Source organism: Maylandia zebra, linkage group LG11 (genome assembly GCF_041146795.1).
Source record: "Maylandia zebra isolate NMK-2024a linkage group LG11, Mzebra_GT3a, whole genome shotgun sequence".
NCBI classification, from domain to species: domain Eukaryota; kingdom Metazoa; phylum Chordata; class Actinopteri; order Cichliformes; family Cichlidae; genus Maylandia; species Maylandia zebra.
This window is the reverse complement of record NC_135177.1, coordinates 925,722-941,356: the sequence shown is the minus strand read 5'-3', so window position 1 is coordinate 941,356 and position 15,635 is coordinate 925,722. Positions and strand designations below refer to the sequence as shown.

Below are 15,635 nucleotides of genomic sequence, written 5' to 3'. Positions count from 1 at the left end.
ACAGTGCATTTTATTTAATAATTTCTTCAGTTTTGATATCTCCAAACAAATGTGTCTGTGTAGGTTCTCCATCATCCAGCTCATGGTAATCTAAGGAGCTTGAAAAGAAAAGCGACTGGACTTCTTCAAGTTTCTTGAAGATGATTCATCTCTTATCTAAGAAGCTTCTTCAGTTCTAAAACCAAACGGTGGAGAGTCTCAGATAATTAAACCCTAGTGGGCGTTGTTCCTTAAGAGGCTTGTTGACACACTACTGATCCTGTGACTCATCACATGAGGCAAGGTGTGAGAAAGGGTGTGGGTCATTATAAGCAGAGGTTTCAACTGAAACCATTGTGAGACAATGCTTCACCCTAACACGTGACCTATGGAGATGACCTGACCCAAGATGTGAGTGGGCGTTAAGGCGTCTGGGAAGGATCTCAAAACTGGATTATAGATGGCAGACAGTTGGTGTCGTAAGCCACGCCCTCTGTTCAAAGATGGTCGCTCACAGTGGACACAGATGCTTCTTTCACTCCTCTTCAAACCATCTGTGTCATGGTCCTGGGTCATGTGACCCAGTGTGTTATGCTTAGCCTATTTTGATGTTTATTATTTGTTTAGGTTCTCTAAGGTAGTCCAGCCATTTGTATATATCACCCCTGCATTACGTCTCCCTTGCCCTTCGTGTGTTTACGTCTGTGTGTCTTGTACTGTCAAGTTCATGCTGTCAGTTATGTCACCTCCCCCTGTACTATGTCTCCCCGGTTCATGTCTCATGTTTCCTGTTTTACTTTGAAGGCCTGCATTCACTGTCAGTGTATTCAGTTTTACTCCTCCTGTCCTGTCGTTAAGTTCATGTGTGTCAGCTGCGTTCCCATGTGTGGTCACTTCCCCTGATCATCCCTCATGTGTATTTAGTCTCTGTGTTTCATACAGTCTGCGTCGCGTCGTCTGTGTTACCACCCCCCGTGTTCCGTATCTCCAGCCATAGCTTTGCCTTAGTTTATGTCCAGTTTAGGTTTCTGTTTAACTATTACTCTTATGCTGCCCTCACTCTGTTTTGTTCCTTTCATCAGCCAGAATAAAAGGCTCGCTTTTGTTTAACTCCACTCCTGCATCCTCCTGGGTCCACCACACACATTTCCGCACGGTCTGCCTCCGCAGACCGTGACAATCTGTCCTCTCTGTCCAAAATGTGAACACTGACATCCTCAAAGAGTGACCTTTGACCTTTAGGTGCAGATGGACTGCTGAGTCTTGTAGTCACAAGACTACACAAGACTGGAAGACTCAGTCAGAAGGCGACATACTTTGTATGTTACATACATACCATAGCTCAGGGTGGAATTAGTAGCACTTTTTACACAGTAAGACTAAACTATTAATCAACAAAAAGATGAAAAAGAAGAACAATGAACAAACAATAACAAAAAGAGGAAGCAGAAAAAAGGAGGAAAAATATGATGGAATGAAGAAACATTTGGAAGATGATTCATATTAAAAGATATCATCAGCTGATAAAGGAAGGATAAACCAAGAGAAAATAAGATGTTACAAAGTAGTGTGATATTATTTTCTTTGGCTCTGGAAAATGAATCACCCACTGAAAGAAAAATAAATGAAATGAAGATTGAGAAGCTGCACCATCTAATGTTTTGACCATGCAACAAATCTTTATGGCGATATGGAACTGTGAGTTCGATCTGATGAAGAAATGACTGTGCAGGACAGTCTCTGACTCTACTTACCAGTGTGGTAAATATATAGTGATAGTACTCTGTCATCATCCCCATGGCAAGAGCCTAAGAAAGACAGTGACAGAAGGGGGCACATTGGGAGAGATTTATAAATAAATCAGGAAGCAGATAAAATGTTTTGTCATATTCTGCACACACACACACACACACACACACACACACACACACACACACACACACACACACACACACACACACACACACACACACACACACACTGTTTTGTAAGGCTACATCGCTGTGTTACCATGTAATGTGAGAAGGCATATATTGTGCTACACTGCTTTAGCCCAGCAAAAACACAACCATGCGAGGCAGGACACAGCGCCCAGGGTGATCATACATTTAGAATACTGCTAAAGTACAATATGCATAATTCTGTGGAACATCTGGAACATTAGCATCACCAAACTAACATTCACAAGTAGTATTAAGCACTGCAGAGTGGAGCTATTGTAAAAGAGCTGCTTTTGTTTATTTTTATTTCAAAAAATCAAAAACATATTTTTCCAGTGTTAAACTGTTTTCAGTGCGTGAAAGTGTAAACATGGTATGTAAAACGATTTAACATTTCTCAATAACAAAGCAGTCTGCAGAGTACTAATCCCTGAATATGCAAAGGTTTGTGTTACTGCATTATGTCATCACAAAGACGGATATGTTCCTATAACAATAAATACATCTTCTAAAAGCAAAACCAAATGTGCTCATTGTGCTTGTAGCACACAAGACTCTGAGTCTGAATGTGGCACATTTTCATGTAACACTTTTCTTCTAGTGAAAAAATAATCTGACTTCTTACTGTCATACTCTTGAGGAAAAAAAGTTCAAAGTTGTTCTGCGAGATTGTTTTATGATCTATTAGATGAATAATTACTATAACGCCTTGCCTCAGTTGTTCTCTTCTGCTCCCAGCATCAACAGTGAGCAACAGCCCTAGCTAATAGTAGCCTAGAAATAGAGTCAGCTAATCACTGATGTTAACAAACAGCAGACATTAAAGTAGCATATAAGGATCAGCCCATGTACCAAACTCTATATAAGGACACCAAAGCGCTGATGTGGTTTCAAATTTTTTTTTACCAGTGAGAATCTGACTGTGTAAGCAAGCAAAAACCAGCCAGCTGCTAAACTGGACATCAAGCCCTTTGTCTGCGTTAGCATCACCAAAGAAAAAGCTGCACTGGACTAATAAAGGCTCTCTAGCCAAACAGATATTTGGGGGTCAGCTCAGCACAGCATTTATTCTACATTTGTATGTACAGTCATGGCCAAATGTTTGGAGAACGACACAAATTTTGGTTTTCACAAGTTTGTTTTTATGATAACAATTTGCAGAAGGTTGAGAAGAGTGATCAGATGAAATGCAAAGTCCTTGATGCTTAATCCGAACAAACCCATCACCACTGCACTTCATCGCTGCCATAGAAAGACCTGCTGAGATCTTTACAATAATCTTCTCATTAACTCAGTGAGAATGTTGATGAGCACAAGGTTGGAGATCATGATGTCATGCTGACTGGATGTGTTAAAAGGAAGGTGATGCTTGAAATCATTGTTCTTCATGTTAACCATGGTTAGCTGCAAAGAAACACGTGTAGCCATCATTGCGTTGCATAAAAACGGCTTCACAGGCAAGGATGTTGTTGCTACTGAGATTGCGCCTAAATCAACCATTTATTGGATCATCAAGAACTTCAAGGAAAGAGGTTCAGTTGTTGTGAAAACGGCTTCAGGGCACAAAAGAAACTCCAGCAAGCACCAGGGCCGTCTCCTAAAGATGATTCAGCTGCAGGATTGGAGTGCCGCCATTGCAGAGCTTGCTAGGAATGGCAGCAGGTGTGAGTGCATCTGCACGTACAGTGAGGTGAAGACTTTTGGAAGGTGGCCTGCTGAGGTAAAGTCATTTTCTCTGATGAAGCCCCTTTCCAATTGTTTGGTGGCTGTAGCTCAGGTGGCAGAGCAGGTCAGCCACTAATCAGAAGGTCGGTGGTTCGATCCCAGGCTGCCTCCTGGCTGCATGCCAAATATCCTTGGGCAAGATACTAACCCCATGTTTGCCTACTGGTGGTGGTCAGAGGGCCCGGTGGCGCCAGTGTCCGGCAGCCTCGCCTCTGTCAGTGCGCCCCAGGGCAGCTGTGGCTACAATGTAGCTGCCATCACCAGTGTGTGAATGGGTGGATGACTGAATGTAGTGTAAAGTGCTTTGGGGTCCTTAAGGACTAGAAAAGCGCTGTACAAATGCAGGCCATTTACCATTTGTTTGGAGCATCTAGAAAAAAGATTGTCTGGAGAAGAAAAGGTGAGTGCTACCGTCGGTCCTGTCTCACCCAACAGTAAGGCATCCTAAGATCATTCATCTGTGGGGCTGCCTCTCATCCAAGGGAGTGGGCTCACTCACAATTTTGACAAAAAACACAGCCATGAATAAAACATCCTCCCACAGGAACTTCTTCCAACCATCCAAGAACAGTCTGGTGAGGAACGATGCCTTTTCCAGCCTGATGGAGCACCGCCCCATAAGGCCACAGTGATGACTTAGAGGCTCGGAGAACAAAACACTGAAATTTTGGGTCCATGGCCAGAAAACTCTCCACACCTTAATCCAATTGACAAATTGTGGTGAACCCCAAAGAGGTAAACAAACATGACATACAAAAACCCACTAATTTTCACAAACACCAAGCATTATTACAAAAGAATGGGTCACCATCAGTCAGGCCCAGAAGTTGATTGACAGCATCCCAGGGCAAATTGCAGAGGTCATGAAAAAGAAGGGCCAACACTGGTCAAATATCGACTCTTTCAAAAATGTGATGTAAATGACAATAAAAGCATTTGAAACGTATGAAGTGCTTGTAATTAATAATTATAATACATCACAGAAACAACTCACACAAAGATCTGAAAATACTGAAGCAGCAAACTTTGTGAAAACTAATATTTGTGTCACTCTCAGAACTTTTGGCCATGACTGTATGTATTTATTTACTTACATGATATGTTAGCTGAACATTTCAAGGGTCAAGTTGCTTTATTAGCTAATTTTATCAGCTATTCATTACCAGGTTCAGGCTAGAAAACACTACATCTAACTGAAAATGCCTTTCGTTTTGCTCACTGAATGCATAAAGCCAAATGTTGATACATTTTTCCATTAGTAAGTTGTGTTTTGAAAAGAAGTAATATATTTGTAATTGCTAGTTGCATTCAAAGGCTTAGACAAAGACAAAGAGCATAAAACCTGGATATCTGAAATAGAGCTTCTACTAATTCATGGTGAAAAGAGTTAGTATGAGAACAACCCTTGAAGAAATGCAAGCATGTCCAACTGATCATGCATAGACCCATAACATGTTGGACAGATGTTATATCCCATCTGGCCAAGCACCCCTGAAAGTGTGAGAAGGCGTGGTAACGTGCAGAACACAACTCCCACAAAGAGAGGACAAGACGCTTAATGTTCTTTAAATATTGTCACGGCTTTGTAGACAAAGCAGGAAGACATATTTGTATGTGAGCTGCAGACTTCCACATTATGATCTTGTTAATAGTTTTACATCTTCACTGCATACAAAAGAATTACTCATGACAGATATATCATTACATCTATGTCTGTACAGGCTGTGAGTCATGGTAGTGTAAGGAGCATGGAATGAAAGTGACTGGACTGTTTCAGTTTCTTGAAGCTGTTGTCAAAGAAGCTTCTTCAGTTCTAAAACCAAATGGTGAGAGTCCCAGGTATTTAAATCCTATGGGGATTGTCCCTTAACCTCCTAAGACCTGAACTCTTCCACAGCAGCATTTTTAATTTCTCTTTGATATTTGGGCTGATTGGGACCCGATGAATGTAAAAACAAAGAATTACCAGATTTTTCTTTTTACCTTATTTTTGTTTTTAAGAAAATTAAGAGCCACATATGAGGATATTTGTTTAAAATGTTGATAGAACAGTAGCAGTATAATGTCCTCGTACGTGGATATCAGTCCCATGTAGAACATAATTGAGTATTTTGAGTATCGGCAGCACGGTGGCACGGTGGTTAGCACTGTTGCCGCACAGCAAGAAGGTCCTGAGTTCAATTCCACCAACAAAGGAGTGGCTCCGTAAGAAGCATTTGAAAGTCCTGGAGTGGCCTAGCCAGTCTCCAGACCTCAACCCCATAGAAAATCTGTGGCGGGAGTTGAAAGTCCGTGTTGCTCGGCGACAGCCCCAAAACATCACTGCTCTCGAGAAGATCTGCATGGAGGAATGGGCCAAAATACCAGCTACTGTGTGTGCAAACCTGGTAAAGACCTATAGTAAACGTTTGACCTCTGTTATTGCCAACAAAGGTTATGTTACAAAGTATTGAGTTGTATTTTTGTTATTGACCAAATACTTATTTTCCACCCTGATTTACCAATAAATTCTTTACAAATCCTACCATGTGGATTCATGGATTTTTTTTTCACATTCTGTCTCTCACAGTTGAAGTGTACCTCTGGTGCAAATTACTGACCTCTGTCATCATTTTAGGTGGGGGAACTTGCACAATCGGTGGCTGACTAAATACTTTTTTGCCCCACTGTAATTGGTTAATCCAAATTGCCCATAGGTGTGAATGTGCGAGTGAATGTGAGTGCGAATGGTTGTCTGTCTCTGTGTGTTGGCCCTGCGACAGACTGGCGACCTGTCCAGGGTGTACCCCGCCTCTCGCCCTATGACAGCTGGGATAGGCTCCAGCGCCCCCCGTGACCCTGAACAGGATAAGCGGATGCGAATGGATGGATGGATGGATAGTGATGTCCACATATGTGGACGCCAGGTCCTAGGAGGTTAAGAGGGTCGTTGACCCACTTTTGAGAATTTGTCTCATCGCATAAGCCAAGTTGTGATAAAGGTGTGGGTCATTCTCAGCAGAGGTCTGAGGTGAAACCACTGTGAGCCCTTACCTCATCCCATCATGTGACCTATTGAGATCATCTTGTGCAAAATGTGAGTGGGCATTAAGGGCCTAGAAAGGGATCTCAAAACCTAATTGTTGTTCCATTTGTCATTCTTTTTTCCCCCAAGTTGGTGTCAGACCTTCTTTTCTCTCCATATTCACTGATTTGATGAAGGCGCAGTTGGGATAACCACATGTTGTAAGGGCTTTCTTTGCAGCGTCTGCCTGGTGTTGTAGCATCCTGATTACTCCTAAATTATCTGTCCATGAAGCCAGATAACACACACCAATGAGTTAAACTGCAGGAATGTCTTAAAGACATAAAGACCTGGATGGCCGCTAACTTTCTGCTTCTTAATTCAGATCAAACTGAGGTTATTGTACTCGGCCCTGAAAAGCTTAGAAATATGGTATCTAAGCAGATTCTTACTCTGGATGGCATTACCTTGGCCTCCAGTAACGCTGTGAGGAACCTTGGAGTCATTTTTGACCAGGACACGTCCTTCAATGCACATATTAAACAAATATGTAAGACTGCTTTCTTCCTTTTGTGCAACATCTCTAAAGTTAGAAATATCCTGTCTCAGAGTGACGCTGAAAAACTAGTTCATGCATTTATTACTTCCAGGCTGGACGACTGTAATTCATTATTATCAGGAAGTCCTAAAAACTCCCTGAAAAGCCTTCAGTTAATCCAAAATGCTGCTGCATATTTTGTTCATACTTCATTGGCTTCCCTGATAAATCTAGATTCAAAATTTACATTTTTATAATCACCTATGAGGTCTTGAATAATCAGTCCCCCCTTTTCTTAAAGACCTCATAGTACTGGATCACCACCACAGAGCACTTTCAGACTGTTGTGCTTCCTTGGGCTTTTAAAAGTAGAATGGGACCAAGAGTGAAAACAGATATAAGATCCCTTGAAAAATTCTATAATGAAACTTGTATGTTTTGGATACTTCCTAAATCAATATATGAAAGTGATGAGAAACGAGTAAATCATATAAGCCTTATATGATTCACTATATGAAGCAAGCTAAGGCTGATGCAAGTCTTTTCCTATTTCTTTTCCACATGGGTTCAGCCTCCAATCCGCTTCTGTGGAACCAGAACATTTTAGGTCTGCTTTTAACATTGGGTTTAAAACTTCCCACAACGGACTGAGTGTTTCTTCTTCACTCAGATTTTTTCACTCACTCAAATTATTTGTTTTCTTTGTATTATCATAGAGTCTTTACCTTACAGTATCAAGCACCTTGAGGCAACTATTGTTGTGATCTGGCACTAAATAAATAATAATTTATTTAATATAAAATATTATATTATTTAGTTTTTTAAATATAACAAAATCTGGTCAGCGGGGAAAATTTGGTTTGCATCAACTCCATTTTCTATTTTATGCTGAAGTTAACATGAAAATGAGACTTCTGTCATGCTTATACTCAGTATGACTCAGTCTCCCCTCGCCTGCTGTAACAGCCATACATTCTACTGGGAAACAAAATTCAGCAGTGGTAATAACACCTTTACAAAAGTAATGTGTTTCCAAAAAAAGAACCTCTACTCTGTATTATTCTGTTATGATCCGAACTAACTGTGTGGCTATTGGGTTTGGATCATCAGGAGCTGCTTGTATGTGTCTGTGCTGTGTGGTGATGACTGTATACTCCATTTGGGATTACCTACTCCGGTACATAAACAAACCACAGACTACAGCTGTGCACAGAGGATGTATAAGGGGACAGGAAGGGATGATGCTGCTGCTAACAGGTGAGAAACCTTGAGAAACACTCCACAGCTCAGTCTGAAAACCAGCCCAGCCTCAGTGGAGACTCACATAGTACAAAATCCTGGATGTGCCAGAAACGTTTTTCTTTGGGGAAAAGAAAACAAACTAACAGAAAAACACATTCAATGAAATGAAAGTAGCTGTTACACATCAGTATTAACATGATTAGAAGAAGAGTCGCTGATATTTCTGGAGTACTTACATTACATTTAGATTAACTTAGATTTAAATAACAGTCCAATCACATTTTTTCTCAATCAATTGAAAAACGCAAGAACAACCAAAAACTAACATAACTGGACATTTGTCAAAGCTGGGAAGGCTCCTAAAGAAAGCTCCAGGTGATCCAGGAGAGAAGGACAAACTCAGTGATCCCGTACGTGTCAGGGGTATCAGAAAGGTTGAGACACTGTCTCTAAACACCACGTCTCTCTGGTTTTTGAACCCAGAAACACAAACTGGAAGTATTGGTTCCATGGGTATTTGGACACCTTCATTGCTATGAGTACTTATAACTAATTGGTGAGTCACGTAATGAGAATATCAGACGCTCAAACCTTTCATTACTTGTCATTAGCAGTGATTCTTTCTGACATTATTAATGAAAGGCAACCTTGACCTTCCCCAGCAATCTAGCAGTATGACACTGATTAAAAACCCTGGGAGAGTGACAGAGAACAGGAATTGAATCATGTCGTCCTCAATATTTTATAAATCTTTCAGGCAGGAGAATTATGAATGCTTGTTAAGTGAGTTACCACAGTCCTGCAGTTTAATTCAATTCTGTGTTATTTATATTAACAGCTGCTTTAAGATGCCGGCAGCACCAGTCTGTTTTTATACTGTAAAATCTAATATGCTGTTTAATTAAACATATTAAGCAGACTGAACTCAGTTTTTATCAATTTGTTATTAGAACTCAGTTTAAGTACTTTTTTTCAAAGAGCTGATTAACTCAGGTTATTTGAGTTGACTTAAATTAACTAAGTAAGCTGGAAATTTTTGCTTCTCATTGTGGAAGGATAAAACGATATGGTTTGAAAATGCCACGTCACTACCTTCCTCCTCCCTCGCAGTGTTGCCAACTCCTCAGTAAGGAAAATCGCTATTGGCTGTCCTAAAAGTTGCTAAATGATGTACGTTGTAGTAGAGAAACATAACATCATGTAAGGATGAGTAAAAAACGTTTATTTAGAACTACAGATTACATTTCTTTTAGCAATTATTGTTTTTTTTAATGTCACAATTCCAACCCTGCTCCCTTATCCGGGCTTGGACCGGCAAAAGTGACCCGAAATAGGCGCTCTGGTGGAGTTACTTTGTGTGTGTGTTTAAGTGGTTTTAAACCTTGTGATCCACAAAACAGCATAACAGTAAAAGAAGAAATGACTGCAGTACAGTCAGTGCAGGAGCAGCGGCTTCACTCATTCGCTCATTCATTTGCAGTTTGGAGGCATTGGTCCAGTGCTGGCTGGATGTCACTGATAGATAAATATATAAGAGAGTTGGGTTTGATTAGTAGAATCTTTAGTGTTTTACTGATTGAATAATTACTTAGAATCCTGCTGACATATCGGTACAAAAGCTGAGTGTCTGCAAAACGAGCAGCTTCCCCCGACTGCTTTTACCCCGTCAGATAGGTGCACATCTGAATTTGAACTGAAAATTGAATCTTTACTTTGAACATGTTAACTATTCTCATGTTAAACTGTGAACTGCTAAGACAGATTGCCCTCTCTTTTGGGAAGTTGGCCGCAGCCGATTGACCGCAGACTGTGGCTTCCTGGACGGGGGGGTCAACCAGTGCTTTAATACAATATAATCATAACTAAAGTTTTTTGGCTGTGATTCCTCAGAGTGGATAAACAAACATGATAACAGGAGACTGCAGTTAGATAAGAGATGAATAAATATTGCAGGGCTGAGTGAGTGAGGGTTGAAATATTGAACCAGAGCAGAGTTGATGATAGGACATGTAGAGAAGGTCGCTAGCTGTCGACAGCAGAGGCGTACGCTCAGTTGAACTGAGCAGAGTCCAGTCTGTGCAAGCTACACTGGAGCAGAGTCTCAGACCTACAATGGGTTACAGGCCTGAAAAGCAGAAGCGGTGAGGTTAAAGGTTATAGACTAACATACAACAGGGTGGATGAGAAAGAAAGGCTACAGGTCCAGTGAAGAGGAGGTGGGCAGTGTGATAAACCTTCACCGTTTCACTTCTATAACTGATTAGAAATGTATTAAAATGTGTTTCTTATTTTGTATTTCTTGTAGCCATGACATGTTTCACAGTTCCTTTCAATACCTACTTTATTTTAACTCATTTGGATACCATAAGTTATCCAAACTTTTTCAAAATGACCTTCTTCAAAATTAAATAATTTAAAAGTTTCATTTAAGTAAGTGTAGGTTAGTGTTGTTTGTCATACCTGTTGCTTATTATTGGGTCTAAAATACATTTTATATTTACAAAGTAAAACAATAAAACTTCATCTTAAATGCTTTTTTTTGTCAAATCTTACAAACTAGGCAAACAACCAAACTTCTAGAGATAACTTTTTCGGGTTGTTTGACACAGTGAAAATGACCCACTCTGGCAGTTTGTGGAGTGGAACTGTGGAATGGGTCTGCTGTCGCAGGCTAGCGAGCCTGGAAGTGGAAAGAGATGAAGTGGTTGAGAGGTGCCAAATTCCACCATTCCCGCCTCCCTCCACTGAGATGACCATCTCACAGCCCTGGATGTTGCTGCATTGCAACAGTGGTTTGCAGATGCCCAGACTATAATAATAATAATGGATTGCATTTATATAGCACTTTTCAAGGCACCCAAAGCACTTTACAATGCTACTATTCATTCACTCTCACATTCACACACTGGTGGAGGCAGCTACAGTTGTAGCCACAGCTGCCCTGGGGCAGACTGACAGAAACAAGGCTGCCATGTCGTACCATCGGCCCCTCTGGCTGTCACCAGTAGGTGAAGTGTCTTGCCCAAGGACACAACGACCGAGACAGATAGAACTGGGGATCGAACCAGCAACCTTCCGGTTACAAGCTCATCTTGTAACCGGTCGCCCAGGACTACAACTTTATCCTAATGCAACACTGCCCAAAAGCAATGCAAAGAATTTGAAGTGTGGAAATACTGGAACCGGCTCACAAACATCAATACCGTTTTAAATACATCAAAATAAACTATTGTTTACATTGTGATGGCTGCAGTTACAGCCACACATCGTGGGTAGCATCTACCAAACATCACAGCGCTACAATAGAAACTCTTACATCACACTACACTTATATTTGTCTCTCTTTAAATATAGGATTTAATTTACAGGATAGTAAAGAATTGGTTTTGGTTTAGAATTAATTTATTTCTACAATCACATTATACTGTATTCTCAGTTTATTTGCACAATGACGTAAACTAGCACCACTGAATGAACAATGGGCTGTGAGGTCATTTCCTTGATTCTGTGTTGTGCCATCTGCCTCCCCAGAGGTTGTTTGGTTTCTCCGATGTATAACTCCTGGGAATCCTCCTGGCACTTAAGAGTGTACACTATGTTACTCTATTACCGATCAACAAAGCTGCAGTCAGCTGAGACTGAAGAAGTCCCCTGATGATGATGATTCTGAAAACATCCAGATGAACAGAATCAACCTTTTGGGATAGTTTCAGTCAGGTTTTTGTGTGTTTGCCCCCTTTTTGTGTCTTTGTGGGCTGATCAGTCACTATTTAAGTTTCCCCTTTGTCTCGTTGGGGTAGGTCAGTTTGTTTGGGGTGGCAGTGTTGTTTGTTGAGTTCAGTTACTCTGACATCTTTTATGGGCCCAAGATTTAGATTTTTTGGTTTAATTTAAGTTTGTTTTTCGACTCTAAGCTGTGCCTGACTTTGCTTTACTGCTCGTCCATCACAACATACAAGTTGAAATTGCAGGACAGACTTATTTTAAACTGTTCAGCTGTTACTCAGTTGGTTAGGAACTGAGAGTTTTTGTGGTTATTTTATTTAGAAGAGGACAAAATACAACAACAAATATTCGTACCTGCTTCAGTATCCCAGCAGCCATTTCGTGGCCACAGTCAAAGATAATATGAAACTCCTTTCCCCTTTTCATCTCCTTTAAGAGTGGCTTTGCATCCTTGGTTTCTGCAGGCAGCTGCCGAATCTTTAACCGGATGTTGTACCGTGAAGGCGCCTTTATAAGCTCTTGCAAACGAATCAGACCTGTGAGAAAAAGCAGAAAGACAACACACATTTGAACAGTTTTGTTCCTCCACTATTTGCGGACGTCCATGAGGACGATCTATTTTCCAAAAGGACATTTTAAATGTATGTATCTTTCCACAATAACTGTGGTTACAACTTTATCTAATTGATTTGGCAGCAGCAGTTATAATCAGAGCAAGAATAAGAAAGCTGCAGGGATGTTTCTATTGGCAGTTCTTTCTAGTGTCGTGCATTTCTCTTCAAAATCTTTTTCTTTCAGCATCGTTGTATTTCCCTCTCAGTCTCTCTGTCTTTCACAGTGTATCAGCCCACATCACAGCAGGATCAGTGTACTTTAATCCAAACACCACATATATTCGTACACATCAGTACTGCGTGTAACAGTCTTCATGCATCATGAATGAAATCATAAATGTCATACATGTAAATTCAACCAGTTTTCAACTGAAGCATAAACATCTCTTGTTTTTCACATAATGAAAACATGTTTGGCGTTTTCAGGACCTCTGATTTTGTTGTTGTTGCCTGAAGTTTTGGGGCACTTTTGTGTTCTTCATTATTACTGTATTACTCTGGCAGATTATTTAATATAATTATTATTACCCATCCATGCATCCTCTCCTACTTATCCAGTCCAGCCTCACCCAGCTCCCATAGGATGACAGGCAGGGACCTGACAGATCAGCAGCTTGTTGCAGAGCTAACACAGAGAGCCGGACAATCATTCACCATCATATTCAGAGGCACCGATCAAACAAACAGCACTAACTGCTTGTCTCTGTACTGTGGAAGTAACCCGGAGTTTTACAACATGCATTTCAACTCATAACAGCAAAGTCTGGTAGTTATCCACTCAAGCTTCAGTTTTGTTGTATTTTTATCAGTTTACTTTGTCAAGTGCTGATGAACGTTTCTGTGGAGTAAAGAGTTTACTTAAGAGAAAAGCTTTTTCACTGAAACAGAGCAAATCTGCAAGATATCATGATAGAAAAAGGTTTTTAATAAAGGGTCTTTTTAACATTAATGGTAACGTATACTCAGAGTCGATCACTCCTCATTAGAATGATACAAGCATTAACCCCACGGTGTGAAGGGTTAGCTAACAGGGACAGAAAGAGCTGAGTGTTAAATTGCTATACGCTGACACAGCACAGTTTCAGACAGGACGCTTGGCTTTGGTATGATAACAGACTTTATTGTGTCAGTTAAAGCAGACATCAGCATGAAAATAAACCATCCCTGGTCACAACTGTAAGGTAGCACCTTGTGTTAGAGGGGTCTGGGTTGATAATTACAGCTGCTTAGATAAATCTGAACCAGTTACAGGCTGTTTCCAGTCCAGTCGATGTTGGTTTCTTTCAACCACAACCATAATTCTTCTGAACATTAACCAAGTACATTTTGTGCTTGGTTATGCCAAATTACTTCATTTAATATGTATGACCTGCTTTCTTTCTTTCTCTCTGTTGCCCACCTGTACAACCTGGTGTAAACAATTCCAAATATTAGGCTGCTATCCTGAAGAAGGGGCTGCAGAGCTGGAGTTAAGCAAAGAAGTAAGAACCTTTGGGAATGTGAGACAATGAGATGACTGGGCGTATGTATGTGCTTCACAGAAACATGGCTGCTTCCACAGTGCAGCAGCACCTCACTTCAGAACTTTTTGGTCAGATAGAGATGTTCATTTGAGTGGCAGGAACAAAAGATTAAAACTGTTAGTTACTGAAAGTCATGCAATCCTGCATATGTTACTATGAAGGAAGATTTCTGCAATATTGCACTGATAGCTTTTACAATACCTCCACATTACTTGCAGAGGCAATTCTCATTAGTCATTGTTATTGTTGGCTTCTTGTTTAATGACAGCCTGTATCCATAAAGGCTTTTGCGAGTTTGACAATTGAGACTTAAAGACCCTTCAGGACTGTTTTGAATCTACATGTGGAGAAGATATCATCTGTTTGACTGGATGGATCACAGACTATATTAAATTTAGCAAAAATACCACTGGAACTGTATGTTGCCTGTGAACAACATCCTTGAAAGAGTAGTTGTCAAACAGCTAACAGATCATCTGCAGAGGAATGGTTTATTTGAAGAGTTTCAGTCAGGTTTCAGAGCTCAGCACAGCACAGAAACAGCTTTAGTGAAGGTTACAAATGATCTTCTTATGGCCTCTGACAGTGGACTCATCTCTGTGCTTGTCCTGCTAGACCTTAGTGCAGCATTCGATACTGTCGACCATAATATCCTATTAGAGCGATTAGAACATGCTGTAGGTATTACAGGTACTGCGCTGCAGTGGTTTGTATCATATCTATCTAATAGACTCCAGTTTGTGCATGTAAATGGAGAGTCCTCTTCACACACTGAGGTCAATTATGGAGTTCCACAGGGTTCAGTGCTAGGACCAATTCTGTTTACATTATACATGCTTCCCTTAGGCAGCATCATTAGAAGACATAGCATACATTTACACTGCTATGCAGATGACACCCAGCTCTATCTGTCCATGAAGCCAGATAACACAATTCAATTCAAATCAATTCAATTTTATTCATATAGCGCCAAATCACAACAAAAGTCGCCTCAAGGAGCTTCATAGATACAGAGAAAAACCCAACAATCATATGACCCCCTATGAGCAAGCACTTTGGTGACAGTGGGAAGGAAAAACTCCCTTTTAACAGGAAGAAACCTCCAGCAGAACCAGGCTCAGGGAGGGGCGGGGCCATCTGCTGTGATTGGTTGGGGTGAGAGAAGGAAGACAGGATAAAGACATGCTGTGGAAGAGAGACAGAGATTAATAACAGATATGATTCAATGGAGAGAGGTCTGTTAACACATAGTGAGTGAGAAAGGTGACTGGAAAGGAAAAACTCAATGCATCATTCAAAATCCTGCTCCTCACATAAAAGGTCTTAAATAATCAGGCCCCATCT

General features: G+C 40.7%; 1 protein-coding gene across 3 annotated transcripts in view; it reads right to left on the bottom strand.

Moving 5' to 3' along the window:
- Positions 1-15,635, bottom strand: part of grik2 (glutamate receptor, ionotropic, kainate 2) — a 328,033-nt gene that overhangs the window by 208,200 nt on the left and 104,198 nt on the right. For all 3 annotated transcript variants that reach the window (XM_004569101.5, XM_004569102.4, XM_076889664.1), the window contains 2 exons: positions 12,509-12,690; positions 1,734-1,787 (listed from right to left, as the gene is read on the bottom strand). In XM_004569101.5, coding sequence (XP_004569158.1) covers positions 1,734-1,787; positions 12,509-12,690 — 236 coding nt within the window. The remainder of the gene's footprint in view (positions 1-1,733; positions 1,788-12,508; positions 12,691-15,635) is intronic.